This window comes from Mytilus galloprovincialis, chromosome 9 (assembly GCF_965363235.1).
Source record: "Mytilus galloprovincialis chromosome 9, xbMytGall1.hap1.1, whole genome shotgun sequence".
NCBI classification, from domain to species: Eukaryota; Metazoa; Mollusca; class Bivalvia; order Mytilida; family Mytilidae; genus Mytilus; species Mytilus galloprovincialis.
In genome coordinates this window covers 43,362,152-43,378,368 of record NC_134846.1, presented here as the reverse complement: position 1 = coordinate 43,378,368, position 16,217 = coordinate 43,362,152, and the positions used below count along the sequence as shown (strand labels likewise).

General features: G+C 30.6%; 1 protein-coding gene across 2 annotated transcripts in view; it reads left to right on the top strand.

Moving 5' to 3' along the window:
* The window catches only part of LOC143045044 (WD repeat-containing protein 90-like), a 37,204-nt gene extending 21,753 nt beyond the window's left edge, over window positions 1-15,451 (top strand). For both annotated transcript variants that reach the window (XM_076217334.1, XM_076217333.1), the window contains 17 exons: window positions 639-815; window positions 1,353-1,438; window positions 3,093-3,284; window positions 3,907-4,009; window positions 4,330-4,404; window positions 4,911-4,957; window positions 5,331-5,487; window positions 7,496-7,737; window positions 8,152-8,296; window positions 9,920-10,119; window positions 10,706-10,795; window positions 11,040-11,159; window positions 11,612-11,852; window positions 12,243-12,550; window positions 12,914-13,036; window positions 13,753-13,837; window positions 14,683-15,451. In XM_076217334.1, the coding sequence (XP_076073449.1) occupies window positions 639-815; window positions 1,353-1,438; window positions 3,093-3,284; window positions 3,907-4,009; window positions 4,330-4,404; window positions 4,911-4,957; window positions 5,331-5,487; window positions 7,496-7,737; window positions 8,152-8,296; window positions 9,920-10,119; window positions 10,706-10,795; window positions 11,040-11,159; window positions 11,612-11,852; window positions 12,243-12,550; window positions 12,914-13,036; window positions 13,753-13,837; window positions 14,683-14,837 (2,546 nt within the window). In that variant the 3' untranslated portion in view covers window positions 14,838-15,451. The remainder of the gene's footprint in view (window positions 1-638; window positions 816-1,352; window positions 1,439-3,092; window positions 3,285-3,906; window positions 4,010-4,329; window positions 4,405-4,910; window positions 4,958-5,330; window positions 5,488-7,495; window positions 7,738-8,151; window positions 8,297-9,919; window positions 10,120-10,705; window positions 10,796-11,039; window positions 11,160-11,611; window positions 11,853-12,242; window positions 12,551-12,913; window positions 13,037-13,752; window positions 13,838-14,682) is intronic.
* The last annotated feature ends 766 nt before the right edge of the window (window positions 15,452-16,217 follow it).

The following is a 16,217-nucleotide window of genomic DNA, read 5'->3' as shown; positions in this document are numbered from 1 at the left end:
GTTTAAAGTATTCATAAATAGATATAAGAAGATGTGATATGAGTGCTAATGGGAAAACTCTCTCATCAAAGTTACAATTTGTATAAACCATTATAGCTCAAAGTACTTCTACACAGATCCTTGACTCACACCAAACAGTAAGCTATAAAGGGCCCCAAAAATGACATTTGTAAAACCATTCATAAGGAAAAACCAATGGTCTTGTATATAAAAAACGAGAAACTCTAATGAACCACATCAACAAACAACAACTACTGAACATCAGATTCCTGACTTAGGACAGGTGCAAACAAGTGAAGCTGGTTTAAACATTTTAATGGGTACCAACCAATCTTTACCCTTACCGGTATCTGAAACAATAGTGTAACATCACAACATAGAAAAGACACACTATAAAATATCAATTGAAATGTTTGTTTCCTCTGTTATTTCCAGCTGATCAAGAAATTTTGCTATTTATTTACATCAAATGATGTTACTTCAATATTTTTTCATCACAATCATTTCCGAATTTACAGAAACACATAATAAAACAAATTGAGCAGTTTTAGTTCATTCTAGCCTTTAGTACTTGCATGTCTCTTTATGTAAGTAATGAAAAGTATAATTTTAAATATGAGGATGTTTATTTTTTTCAGAATCATTTGATGATATTATAAATGTTTCATATCGCCAAGATCTTCCAAGAACACCACCTAAACCAATTATGAAGTCTCCTGGAGATCACAGAGCTCATTATTCACCGTCCAGACAATCAAAGACTGCTTCATTTAGTAGGATAGACGATCTAAGTTCCATACATAAACCTTCTACTGGTATGTATATAACTTTATTTTATTTTGTTTAAGCTTCAATAGGCTTTTTCCATATTACAGTGTAACATGCCTAATCCAACACCTGAGTATTCCAACATCCTGCTTTAACCAACACATTTTTATGGTCTCAAAATAGGCCTATCTTGCAGAAAAAATTGAGTATTCTGACACCCTCATCCGACATTTTTTTCTGCAAAATAAGCTTATCTTGCAGAAAAAAATGAGTATTCCGACGCCCTCATCCAACATTTTTTTCTAGTCCCCTAGTGTATCAGTTTAGGCAAGTTCCACTCTACTAACTTTTGACTGCAGGGTATATAATTTTTTGACAGGCTACCTGCAGTTTGGTGGGATATTTTAGTACTTGGTCAAGTAAGAGCAAGTAATGAATGTAAATCAAGCTTACAATTGCTGTAATTTGGGGAAACAAATACCTGTTTTCTGATGATTTAGTTTTTTTTACAGAAAAACATAAAAAATAAAACAGTTAATTTTAAGGTTGATTGTCAAATAATTTCAAGATTAAATTTTTTTCAGAAACAGAATTTTCTGATAATAACGAACCAGTTTTGCCTGTTCCTGAAGTAAGACAGAAATATGATACTACTAGTGATTCAGACTCGGTAGGTTGATTAAATTCAGTTATTTAACATAAAAAATATTTGACCTTTTGAATTAACATAAAAAAATATTTGACCTCTTCCCATATTGATGTTTTTGATAAAAAAAAAAAAAAACACCAACAGTTAAACAAAAAGTAAAACTAGAGAGACTTAGACATCATAATACTACTGAATAGTTACAAAACAATTATTTCATATTGTAGTCTTATATATATGCATTACGGCCTTACACTGTAAAACAGGAAAAACTGATTTATAATTTTTTTTTACCATTCCTTACAAGATTAATTTTCTAGACATTATTATTTATTTATTATCATAAAAGTTTAAAATTGCTGAAAATTCTAATAGTTGTATTTTACTCTTACATGCAAAAGAAATAAAATAGTATTTTGAGAGAAAAAAATCTTGATTAATGAGCAGAATTTAGAAAAATGTGTATGATAATTCATTTTCTTGACATTATCTTTGAGTTTTTATGCTCCATTTATAAGCATTATGTTTTCTGGTCTGTGCCTTCTTCCGTCTGTCCCGCTTCAGGTTAAAGTTTTTGGTCGAGGCAGTTTTTGATGAAGTTGAAGTCCAATCAACTTGAAACTTAGTACACATGTTCCCTATGATATGATCTTTCTAATTTTAATGCCAAATTAGAGATTTTACCCCATTTTCACGGTCCACTGAACATAGAAAATGATAGTTTGGATGGGGCATCCGTGTACTGGGGACACATTCTTGTTTATATGAAAGTTTTATATAGCTGAAAATTCTAAAAATCATTTTTTCTATTATTTAAAAGAAATTAAGAGGGTTTTTTTATAGAAAAATTTAGTTCAATTTTTATCTTTGCAGATGCATAATAACTTATATGTAGGTATATGTTGTCTGGCATTTAAGATATTTAATTTGTGATCATGTTAAATCTTTTCATCTGTTTATTTGTTTTTTTAAATGCTTCAGCAATGAACATTTTTTAGCCAATAATGATTTTAAATGATTGTATAAAAATTGATGATATTCCTGAAATGCTCTATAAGAGAAGCTCAACTGATCAAATTTTAATAGAATTGGTTGAAACCTGTACAACATTTATTTAGTAATACAATTTGTTTTCTCATATCATACACACTTGTTTTGAACAATCACTTTCACATGATAATTTATACTAGGGTATGGAATCTGTTTTGAAAATACACACAATTACAATGGCAATCTAGTGCATGTATGGTGTATATTCTTGTTGCACAGTGTATTTGTTGTTTTTAAAGGAGATACATTCTAACAGTATATAAAATACAAACAATTGCTGCAATATTTTTAAACAAGTATTTGAAATACTTCAGATTTGAACAAATACTGTCAAGAAGAAAGGTAATGGTTGTACTAATCCCTGTAAACTTGTAAATAGAAAATCAAACTTGAACACACTAACTACTTTGGAAGCCTTTTGGTAACATACTTAAAAATGTGTTTGTCAATTTAATATATGTTTTAGTTATAAATGATTTATGCAATTATATAATGTTTTTTCCATTTTGGAATTGATACACATTGAGTCATATATATATGATGAAATGTATGCTCTTCTATGACTTTTTTATTTGGTACTAACATTGTCAATTCTACAAAGATTTAAAAAAAATAATTGATTTTCCAGGTTGATTCTGGACCAAGGAATGGACTTGGTAGCAGATCAAAAGTACAACAACATAAGAAAAGAACTCCAGTAAAAAAGAAAAAAGCTCCATCAAGGGGGAGAACTCCAAAGAAGGATAGAAACTCAGACAGTCACAAACCTACATGTAAAAAACATTTTCAACAAAGGGAAAGATTTTATGGTTTAGCTCAGGTAATTTCTAATGGAAGAAATCATTTATGCCCTTTCAATGGTCATTATGGTTTTGGTCTGTTTATCCATTCCTGGTCTGTAGTCTGTCTCGCTTCAGGTTAAAGTTTTTGGTAAAAATTTGGCTAAGGTAATTTTTGATGAATTTGAAATCTAATCAACTTAGTACAAATGTTCCCTATGATTTTCCTTTCTAATTTTAATTCCAAATTGGATTTTTGACCCCATTTTCATGGTTCACTGATTATAGAAAATGATAGTGTGAGTTGGGCATTCATATACTATGAACACATTCTTGTTTCAAATGTGATTTTGAAGATGTAATATTAAATCAGCAAAAAGCATAATCAATATGATTGCAAACTCTTAATTGTGAATGATTCCAATCTTCTTTACATTATACAAAGTGTTATCATTTTAGATTCACTTTCAGTTGAAGACAATTAACTTCTAAAAAGGGAAATTTTAATCTGGAATTATATTTTTTTATTGCATTCAAGATAGGAAAAGAAAAAGGTGAACAACTCAGATTTATTTCTACTGTATTTTACTGTAAATGTTTTTTGATAACTTATTTTTTTGTAATGCATGTATTTAAAATTTTTTCTTTTTCCTCATTTTTCAGAGACGTTACATAGCACCACCAAATCAAGCAGGTGTACATTTGAAATCTATAATAGGCTACAATGGAAACGCCAAAAATAGCCTTATATGGCAGTCAGACACAGGTAAAAGAAAAATCTAAAGTTCAATATTATGAATATTACTCAATAATTCATAGAACTTTTGAATAATATTTCATTTAAATAGTGTTTCACATATTATTCAATCAGTTTTGACAAATTTTATTTTGAAAATGCTAACAGTAAGTTCAAGATTCAATAAAAATGAATTTCACCAAAAACTGATTTCAAGTTTTTAAATGCACACAGTTTTAAGAAGGTGAGCAAGTCTTATAATAGTGGTACTTATTATCAGAAATCACCAGTTCTTTAGAACATTGTTTAAGATAAATATTAAATAAAAAGAATATGAATTTTGTTTTCAGGATTGTTTGTTTACACCACTGGCTGTGTGTTAATTGTTGAAGACTTGAATACAGGGGACCAGAAACATCTAACTGGTAAAGTTTACATGGAATATTACAAAACATACTCCTTACTGTGTTATTAGTTCAAATGCTGCCTATACTAGGAATTCTAAATAACTTTTCAATGGTTCAAAAAGGAAAAGCAAAATTTTGTAAAAAAAAATGGCTATCTACATAAATAAGAAAGTTTTTGAAACTGTATTTTTCTGCTTTCCTTTTTCATATATATTTTGTATATTTTAAAGCAATCATCTTTTTAATGTGCTATGTCAATTTTTTTTTATTTTAGTTTATAGTTGTTGAGTTGTAGACCTATCAATAGTGATAAGTGGTTCTTAGAATGTTGTTCATGCAATAACTTGATAATGCTTTTATGAAATCTTTTCAAATTTAGATATGTTGTTAACGTGAGGAAATGGAGGTCAAGTTCGATTTTCATTATTTTAGCTTTTATCAACCGCATTTTCAAAGCAAAAATCAGTTAGTGATTTGGGGATATATGGCTTTACTATTTTATGAATTGAATATTATATCTACAGGCCATACAGAAGAAATATCAACACTGTCTTTACAGAATGATTGTCAGGTAAGAAACTTTGTTATAATCCTGATAACATCAGTAGTTAACATGTCTAGCTTTAAGAAGAAATTAAATCTAAATAGTTAGAAGTAATTGAATACACATTCAAAAGTGTCAGAAATATTTTCCATGATTAAGATAGGATTAATGTTTATACTAAAAAATATAGACAACAATGTTTTTTACCAAGTAAGATATACTAATACAAAGATACATAATTTCAGTAAAAAAAATGACAATAAAAACTTTTCAAAAATTAAGTCATTTAAATTATGACAGCTATTGTAAAGTTTTCGTATTATCTGAAAAACTTAACACCCTTCATTCTGATGATTTTTGTTTAAATATATTGACCATTTTTTATTTTCTGCTTACTTAGGTTTTAGCATCAGCCAGTGGTTCCTTTGGAATGTCACCAAGTCAGATAATTATCTGGGATTTAGAGCAATATTTATGTAGGAAAGTTCTCAATCACCATGAGTTTGATATACAGTGTCTGGCATACTCTAGGGATGATAGATTTCTTATATCTGTTGGTAAGTATTTAAAAAAAAATGTTAAGTACAAAAAAAATGGCAGTAATGGATGTTTAACTTGAGTGTAAAAGTCAAATTGACAAAAGTTGTAGGATGTAGCTTTAGACATTGAAATTAGGAGTATTTCCCCAACATTTTAATCTGATGAAAATCTGTGTATCAAGTGCTTTCTGAAGTATAAACATCAATTAGACTATTTAGAGATTTGATTTGATTGTGTGCCTCTGTATTTCTAGCAAATGGCTCTTTTTTGGGCCTCCCTTCTCAGTGTTCTCCCCAGGATTTTTTAAAGGCGCAAAATTCAAGGGCGCGTAACTCTTTTTTTAGAGTGAACTTTTGTGATCTGAAGCAATCAGTCATTAATCCATGACATGCAATATGAATTATAATGCAGAGTATTTAATAATGAATTACAAGAATATATATATATATATATATATATTTTATCCTCTTTAGGGTTGAAAACCCCCTCTCACAATAACTTTTGCTTATACCCCCTTTAACATTTGTAAGCCATGAAAACTCAGTCAGCCACTTGTCATTGAAACCAGAAACATGGTGCTTGCTGTTATCACTTGCTAAAAACTTTAGCTAGGTTGGGATTAGGAGAAGCAATGACATCTGCTTATACTGACAGTGAAGAGGAAGGTGCATTCCCCTTTTCATTAGAAGTCATTAGGCTAAAAAAAAACTTCCACTTCCATCATCTGCCTTTTGCTTAGAAGTCACCCTTTTGTTATTTGCAGAGAACATGTTCATTCAGAATTAATAAAATCGAATGTGGTTAAGATATTTGATCATATTTGGTATACAACTTTTTAAAACAAAAATATGTTAATGAACAGTTGACAAGTTTCCGTAGTTTTACATTACGCTTCCGTGTGTATTATTGTTAAAATCTATCTCTGGCAGGTAGATATAAACGAAACTTTGCAAGTTTTTTAAAGTTAAAACCATTGAAATTATCAACTAGTGACATTATATAGAAGCTGCAGCAATTCCATACCCGTGTTGATTGTCACATATTTCCCGACGAACGGAATTTTATGATCGATGTTCATTGATCTTAATTTTTTTCTAAAAACATGACAGTTTGAGACAATTTACCTTGCAAGTAACATTTTTTCACTTTATATTAAAATAAATCACTTCTCTTTATCTTTAATCAAAGTTTATTTTATTTTTTTCAATTACAAATACTCTCATTCATAATTTTCATCGTAAATATCTTTAGCAATGTGTATTCAAATTTATCACGTGTATTCATCACGTTCATTGGTCGTGTTAAAATAGATTCTTCTTCTCGACCAATGAAAAAATTCGTTATTTAAATGGTCAAGTGATCACACACACAATGCGTAAATACAATGTATTTGCGATCTATTTCTTCAATTTCTGCACTGAAGTTTTTATTTTTTTAAATTTTTTTCTACAAATATCTATCTTCTTGATGATCATGTACGCTATTACATGATAACATAGTCCGATAAGGCTGAGATAAGCGTGGCTCAGGTAAAACTAATTATCAGTTATTGCGTAACACTGACCGACCTCTCAGCGGTGATCAGCAACTTGACAATTTTAACCAACATTTATAATGAAAATGTGAAAATTAACACGCTGCGGGATCAAGTATTAAGGGACAGCGGACAATTAAGACGCTGCGGGATCTTCGAAAATATTATGAAGGTGCTGCGGCACCGCAGCGTCATATCGGCCTGGGGAGAACACTGCTTCTATTCCTAGACTTATGCCCTGCCTATTTTTCTAGGAATTGGCTATGTTGTACAACCTTTATTTTGAATTATTTACTGTATTTAAGTGTATCTATATAAATATAGAAACTGGCCATATTTTGCATCGCCTATATTTCCAGTGATTGATTTTTTAAACCTTGCCTATTTTTGTAAGATCAACGACATTTTCCAGTGATTTGACTCTTTGCTATGGCATAATTGTTTAGGTTTGACTTTTGATTGGTTATAATTGGCTTTATCTATATTTACAGGAGACTACCGTGATTGCTCAATTGTTGTATGGAGTACAGATAATTATGAAATCCTGACAACTTCACGGGCAGCCAGTCCAGTACATGAATTGAAGTGGGATCCATACACTGTCAATGAGTTTGCCACAGTCGGACAGAATAGTACAGTCCTGTTCTGGTTACTGGATGAAACAACTACTGATGTGTGCCTTAATGTGCACGAAGCTGAGGTACCAGAAGAACTATTAGAGGGGCACCATAAGGTATGCTGAATTAAACTAAGTGGTAATTTTGGGGAATCTGCATTAAATCTTATCTAAACTTGAAAGTTATGGTATAAAATTGTAGATAACACTTCAAGATAAAAAATATGGAAATATCCTTGCCAAACAGATTTAAAACATATTTTCTTGTGATGAAAAATTATTAATCAATTTGTCAGTGTCAAATGCTCAATATAAATATCTAATCTAAATGTAATTTTTTAAATGATAATTATTTCACTATATCTATTTATAGAATAATGTTCAGTAATAGAGCTTAAAAACTATTAAAACCCAAAATTTAGAAAAAAGTTATGTTTTATTTCTGTTTATTTTTATTCCCCAGTAAAATATTCAACTGGCAGTACAATAATAAAAATATTTTTTGTAAAATGGCTGATTAATGTTTTTCAGGATGTTGAATCAGTTGATTTTACTGCCATGGAGTATGCAGGAGACAGTACTCTGTATATTTCTACAAGTAGTGGTAAAGTGTCAGCTTGGGACACACGACATAACACATGTTTTATACACTGGGAGGCAGATAAATCAGAAATAGGTTTGTATATTTCTACAAGTAGTGGTAAAGTGTCAGCCTTGGACACAAGGCGTAACACATGTTTTATACACTGGGAGGCAGATAAATCAGAAATAGGTTTGAATATTTTGGCCTTTTATTTAATAAGTTTTGTAATAAGTTTACATACATACACATTCAAAACAGTTTAGACTTTATTTATAGATAACATTAAATAAATAGTTGAAAGTGATTGTTGTATTTGTCAGTTAGTGTCAAGCAATCAATATAACTTTTGATGATTGCAAACAATTAAAAATAATCAAAAATAAAAGTTGCATTTATAAGTTTGATTTGCAGTATTCCACAGAAAAACATGACATAATATTGGTAATATACAAGTAAATGAGGACGTCACCTTAGTTTGACATCAATGTGACCTTGAAAATTTTTAATGTATAGCATCATCATTTTATTAACATACCAGGCTTTTTTTAATATGCCTTAATTCCATTTTTGTAGCATCAAACTTACACATATTTTTAGTATTTCATTGTCTCACCAGCTTAGTCCTTTGTGTGCATGGATGTTGATTTTTGTCGAGCCTTCGACTTTAGTCGAAAAAGCGAGACTAAGCGATCCTACATTCCGTCGTCGTCGGCGGCGGCGTCCACAAATATTCACTCTGTGGTTAAAGTTTTTGAAATTTTAATAACTTTCTTAAACTATACTGAATTTCTATCAAACTTGGACAGAAGCTTGTTTATGATCATAAGAAAGTATCCAAAAGTAAATTTTGTAAAAATAAAATTCCATTTTTTCCGTATTTTACTTATAAATGGACTTAGTTTTTCTGCGAGGAAACATTACATTCACTCTGTGGTTAAAGTTTTTAAAATTTTAATAACTTTCATAAACTATCCTTGATTTGTACAAAACTTGGACAGAAGCTTGTTTATGATCATAAGATAGTATCAAGAAGAAAATTTTGTAAAAATAAATTTCCGCTTTTCCATATTTTACTTATAAATGGACTTAGTTTTTCTGCGAGGAAACATTACATTCACTCTGTGGTTAAAGTTTTTAAAATTTTAATAACTTTCATAAACTATCCTTGATTTGTACAAAACTTGGACAGAAGCTTGTTTATGATCATAAGATAGTATCAAGAAGAAAATTTTGTAAAAATAAATTTCCACTTTTCCGTATTTTACTTATAAATGGACTTAGTTTTTTTTGCCAGAAACAAAACATTCACTCTGTGGTTTAAGTTTTTAAAATTTTTATAATGTTCTTAAACTATCCTGGATTTCTACCAAACTTAGACAAAAGCTTGTTTCTGATCATAAGATATTATTCAGAAGTAAATTTTGTAAAAAAAATATTAACTTTTTCCATATTTTACTTATAAATGAACTTAGTTTTTCTTCCAGTTAACATTACATACAGTCTGCAGTTAAAGTTTATAAAACATTTATTAGATTCATAAACTATTCTGGATTTTTTACCAAACTTGGAAGCTTCTTTCAATCAAAAGACAGTATCGAGAGGGAAATTTTTATTGATGTTTTTCCTCATTTTTGTTGAGTCTGCGATAAACAGCAAAAGTAGGCGAGACACTGGGTTCCATGGAACCCTTACGAATTTTTGTTTTGTGTTTTGCAGATGTGATCATGTGTCGCAGTGGCAGACTGTTGACAGGAAGTGTGGGTAAAAACTTGAGAGTGTGGTCCATAGTGGGTGTTGGTGAACTGAAGTTACCTGGTGATCACAACAGTATGAGAACAGGTGGTTTGACCATGGAAGATGAGATGAATCTGGATGGATCTATTGTTACAGCAGCTTTTGATGAAGCTTTAGATATGGTATTATTATAGCTCTTTGTCAATTACATTCTTGTTATGAAAAACAAGGGTACATTAGTTTACCCCTATCTGTCTGTTCGTCATTTTGATTTTTCCCTGACAGGAAATACAAATCTGAGAAAGCTCAATATAATCTATAGATATAGGAAGATGTCTATTTAATTATCTTGACTCACAAAGTTGTCATATGTTTGTCCCTAAATGATCTTCTCACTGAAGGAAGAATGATTCCCAATTCCCCCTGGTGTATCTAATAACTGTAACTGAGGAACATACCGTAATAGTATAAGGAACTTAATTGAGTTAACGTAACAATCTGATATAGCTGAAATTTGTTATAGGGCTATTAAAGATATCATTAAGCATTTTTGATACGTCTCACTTAGAGTTACCATTTAATTCACAACTTTTATGTATAGTGGGCAGCAATACTGAACCATTTACTGTGTCATGTTATTTTATGCTAAGACGAAGAGTTCATTTTATTATCATTTTTTTACTTTTATCCTTGGCAACCAAAAAGGAAAAAGAGTATCTGCCAATCAGTAGTTTGACCATAAGATTCAGATATATTATTTTATTTTAGGGGATAGTTGGAACCAGCAGTGGTACATTGTGGTATATAAACTGGCCAGAAAGAACCAGTATACGACTGGTTTCTAGTCACATGGCAAAGGTAAATATGAGTACTAGTAGTTTTCAAATAATGAAGTAAAAAATAAATGCTTGACTGTTCAAATATATCTGACAGATGCAGGGAAAATATAGTTAATAACATCTTAATAACTCTACATACTAGTTAAAAGTTGAACACCTCAGCTTAAGGTGCCACTTTTTGTAATGCTATGCATTTTTCAGATGAACGGTTAGTTTTTGTAGCAATGCTATTGGCTGTGTAAGACATGCTAAGTATTTTTCAGGTGAACAATTTATCCCTATGTAACAGTGAAAATTTTGCCTCTTGTGCTGATGATGGGAGTGTAAGAGTGTGGTCTATAGATACAAGAGAACAGACTTTACAGTTCCAAGTTTTAGACCAGGTAATTAGTTTAGTATATCTGAATCACCATTAAGCCTAATATTGCAGTGTTCCTAGAATAATGGAATAAATTAAACATCATTTAATGCTCGTCATTCATAATTTCTGGTTTAGATGTCTAATTTGTTCATCTGCAGTGATGACCAGCCTGTCAACACTGAGGTTATAAGTTTGAATCCTGCTTCTGCAAGGTGCATTAATTAACTATGTGTAGGAATGCCAGCATTAAAGAGCAGTTTTCAAAACCACTGTTCAATAGGAAATCAATGCACCTGTCTTTTGGTTCTGCTTTAAAAGCTCGTGGAAAAATATATGTACCAGTTTTTGTTTTTGGTGGTGTTTTAATTTTTTGGAAATGAGAAATATGTGCCTAAAAACTAAAACTAAAAAACCAACAACACTTATTAATGAAAATATTAAACCACTAATGATTTACTACATATGAATTTTCAGGCATGTACTTGTATTGCCTTCTCTCCCGTAAAACCAGACGGCATTATTAGGACAACTGTTAGTAACACAGACTCTGCCCCAGTCACTGCCCACCAGAAAATTGATGCTAAGTTCATGCCGCTGATAGCAGCTGGCTATAGCGATGGTACAGTAAGAGTATTTGACATTAACAAAGCAGAAATGATATTGAAGATGCATCCACATGCTGTAGCAGTCACTGCTATTAGTTTCTCTTCGGATGGTAAGTTTAAATTTTGATTTCCTCAAATTTATCATAAAATATTTAATTATACTTGAAGATATCAATAGTATTTCAAAATAGAGGTTAGAGTATTTCTCAGCTTTAATCTCATTGAAGGTCAACAGCTCTGGAGCTGAAAATCTGTTTATCACTGTTTTCCTAGACAACGTCAATGACGTAGGATTATAGGATTATATGTCATGAATTCTCTAAGATTTATCTTTGTAGTGGACTGACAAAACCCCATATCACACAAAATGTGTGAAATGAAAAATAGTTGCAAAAAGATCAAAGCAAAAATTGAAATAAAAGCCATAAATTTATATGAGTGAATTTCCTATTCACAAATTGTCTTTTTTTATCTATGCAAACATACTTAAATTTTTCCAGGGAGAATGGTAATAACAGGAGGAAGTGAAGGACTTATTGCAGTTAGTAGTCCTACCACTGGAATGACCGTCAGAGTGATATCTGACCACAAAGGAGCACCAATCACAAATATTGATGTGTCTGTCTGTCAAGAACAGGAACTTTCAGTCTCCGCCCCTCAGCTTTGGTTAGCTACCAGTGCTGATAGGCGTGTTAGTGTTTGGTCTGCTGATTGGTCGAAAGATTTTTGTGAGCTTGTTGATTGGTTAACATTTCCAGCACCAGCTTTTACTCCAGATGGTACCGTTATAGCCAAACAAGATCAGAAGGTATTTTGTTATTTCTTTATTGGCAAAAAGGTTCTATGTTTAAATAGTATAATGACCATGTATAAACTTGTCATGTTCTGGCCTGTTGTAGCTTTCTATGACTTATGGGTTTTGCTCATGGTTTAAGGATGTACAGGGACCTTTGTTGCATGTCTGGAAAATTATTCACTTTTTTCTCTAAATAAAATCTAGCCAATTGTACAAAGATATAATCTAACCTATCCATAGAGGGTCTAGTCTTTACTTCTTATTAGAGAACTTCAGTTTGAAATCTTATATGCACAGTTAAAAATATACAAACAATTGCCAAAAAAAAACAACATTTCTATTTCATGTATGCAATAATTTTTTGTTCTATTTTAGGCACTTTACAGCCAACTACCACCTAGCATAGCAAAGTTTTCTCCTGAAGAATCTGACATCATTGTATATGTTGGTTATGGTATGGAGAAATGCATACAGTTTTACAGCTTATCGGAGAGAAAGGTAAATTGTAGTACCCACACATTGCCTCTTATCACATTGATAGGCATTCAATGATTTACCCAAACATACATAAAATATTACAACCGAGATAACTTTGGATTTGTTCCTCTTTTTTTTTTTTTAGCACTTATCCATTTAGGGAATAATGAAATTGTACTTTAACTGATATTTTATCCTATAGGTGTTGAAATATCCTATACTGGTGATTGACACTATGATAACATACTGTAAAATCAGAAATTATTGCGTGCATTTATTATTGCGATTTTGTCATTTTAGACTTCAATGTGATTTTAATTTTTACGATTTTGAGAAAATTCCTGTTTAATTCATATAAAATATTTCAAAATGTGAGTTCAAATTATTGCGTTTACAACTTTGTCGCATTTTTCGCAATAATAAAAACCTCACATTAATTTCTGAATTTACAGTAACACAAAATTACAGGAAAATTACCTTGAAAATGATTGTCATAATTGAGATTTGATACAAGAAAACATTTACACAAGAAACTGTGAAGACAACCATGAAATGATAGTGCACGTAAAATTCAAAGATTCACAAGAAATTTACTGATAATTCTAATTGCTTATTCATATTGCACATTTCAACTACATTAAAATAATCATTATGGGCATACATTTGATACTCTTACAAATAACAGAACACTTGATTTACATTAAGTTCACTGTAATCTACTTTGTGATGTTTTGCAGGTGTTAAGAACACAGGCTCTGACGCATTGGCCCACATGTATGGACCTAGCCCAGTCTACAGCACTTGTATCTCTTGGAGCAAATGGTAAGTAAAAAAATGTATTTGTTGCCATTTTCTACATATGACATCGATGGCATAACTCTCTTAGTCCAAGTTCCTTCATGCTTTTGTTTTCAAACAAATTATCAGTTTCAGATCTATTTTTGTATATGATTCACAAATTTACTATTCGGCATATGGATTTACACTTGCATGTACTTAGGTGTTAGGTTTTGTCTTAGGTCAATTAAAAACAATCTCATAATGATTTTATCAGCATCATTGCATAACATGTCTATTCCTGTGACCTGTATTTCACATTTTCTGTGACTTTGTTTTGTTTCAACTTAAAATTCTATTTCTTTTACAATATATATAAGTGACATTAATTCACTAGAATCTCTCAGAAGGTACTCTACAATTAAGCAACCCTTGGATCTGCTTAACCTTTATTTGAGCCATGAGTGATAAATTAAGTGATAAGGTTATTTGGTGATATTTGCCGCTAAAATAATTATAGACATAACATAGTCATTACTTATTAATCATGGATTCATTATTTGCTGGGTTCTAATTGTTGTGGATTCCATGGGTACAGATGAACCATGAATTTAGTGTACAACAAAAATCATATAGACCTAAAAGCACATGATGCCTCAATTGTATTATACCACTCTCAGCTCAATAAGCATACATGTACATCCCAACTCAGACTATATAAAAAAAGACTATTGCCACCAACAAAACCATGGTAAATACTAATAATTCATAAACATAAAAAACAACTTATTTTCAGATGATATATTTATTTACACCTATATATACATATTAAGATTAATAAGATTTAATTGTTTATTCTCTAAGTAATGTTTACAATTCTTGTTTTTCAGAACGAGTGATGAAGTTGTTAGATTACTATGAAGGAAGTTTCCAGGATTTTGTAGGTCACAGTGATTCAATAAACTTTGTTAAATTCTCACCAGACAGTAAATATTTATTGACTGTGTCACATTCCGAAATATTTATCTGGGAAGTGCAAGTATGACCGTGAATTATCAAGAAGATTAATAGATTGAGAACTGAATAGTGACTAAGAAGGGGATTCAAAATAAACATCTGTTGATATATATCTGATGATAATCGAGTTGGAGGAGAAAAAAAATAAAAGAAAACAAGGTTTCACAATGTTAAATGACATTTCACTTAAGAAGTGGTTACTTTGATGTTAATTTTAAAAACGTTTAAATTAAAATTGCATAAGTAAAAATATGCAAGTGAAATGAATTTCAGTACCTGGTCCTGGATAGTAGACATTTATCTTTTAGGAGCATTTAGGTATTATTTACCAGTATATATCCTTATATTTTCTGGGTGGTCTTGCCTTTTGTAGTATTCTAAACTATATGTTAAACAATTTTTTTTAAATGAATGTCAGTATGGAGATAATCTCTATTGTTATAAATATGATCTAAACAATCTTTTATGTGTGACAATGTCTTCTCTTATATTGTATATTATTGCTTCCGTCCACTAGTGCTGTAAAATATATGTTACTGTATACTTAAACAAATGTAATGATTATGTACATATGATGATTAAAATGATCTGTGAATAGATAATAAACTAACTTATTAAAGTACTTTTATATTTATTTCCAAATATTCATATTGTTGATTTTTTTTTAGCTGATCTTAGGACAGTGCAAATGAATTTAAAGAAAATAGATATTAAAACATAACCATTTCCTTATTTCCTGTCCAAGAGTTCAATTAAGTTATTTAAAGAACAAAAGCAGTGTGCCAGAACGAGTACAAATGTATAAAATAGACCAGGTCAAAAATTTAATTGCTATAATTATATATATTTTTTGGTTGTATCTTTCATAAGTTCAAAATTCAGGGAATTAACAGCCATAACTTCATCATTTAAATAACCTGATAGCATGACACAACAATGCATTGTTTTCATATAAACACAACAAAGTGTACATAAGGCTTTAGTATGAAAAGCACACTCTGAAAATGTTAGCAGTTTCAATTTTCAAAATTCACTATTAAAAACTTAAGATTACATGTCATTTATGTATAACTAACATGGCATGCAAACTAAACATATAAAAATGTCTGTACAGAGGGGCTACTTCCTGCATGGTTGAAATTTCTCTGCATTTGTATAAAAAAAAAAAGACCACATAGAAAAGAAGCTTACAAACTTATAGCACAAAAATCTTAAAACAAGTTACTCTGTTTTCATGTATAATACATTGAAGAATAAACAGCTGCGCCATGAGCGCATGATAAGCCCATCGTCTTTTGTGGAAGTTTTATGCTATAATCATAAATAGCTTCTGAGAAAGTTTTAAGCAATAACCATATATTGTTTTTGAGATACAGCGGGACATGTGACAAATTTTGAATCATCACCA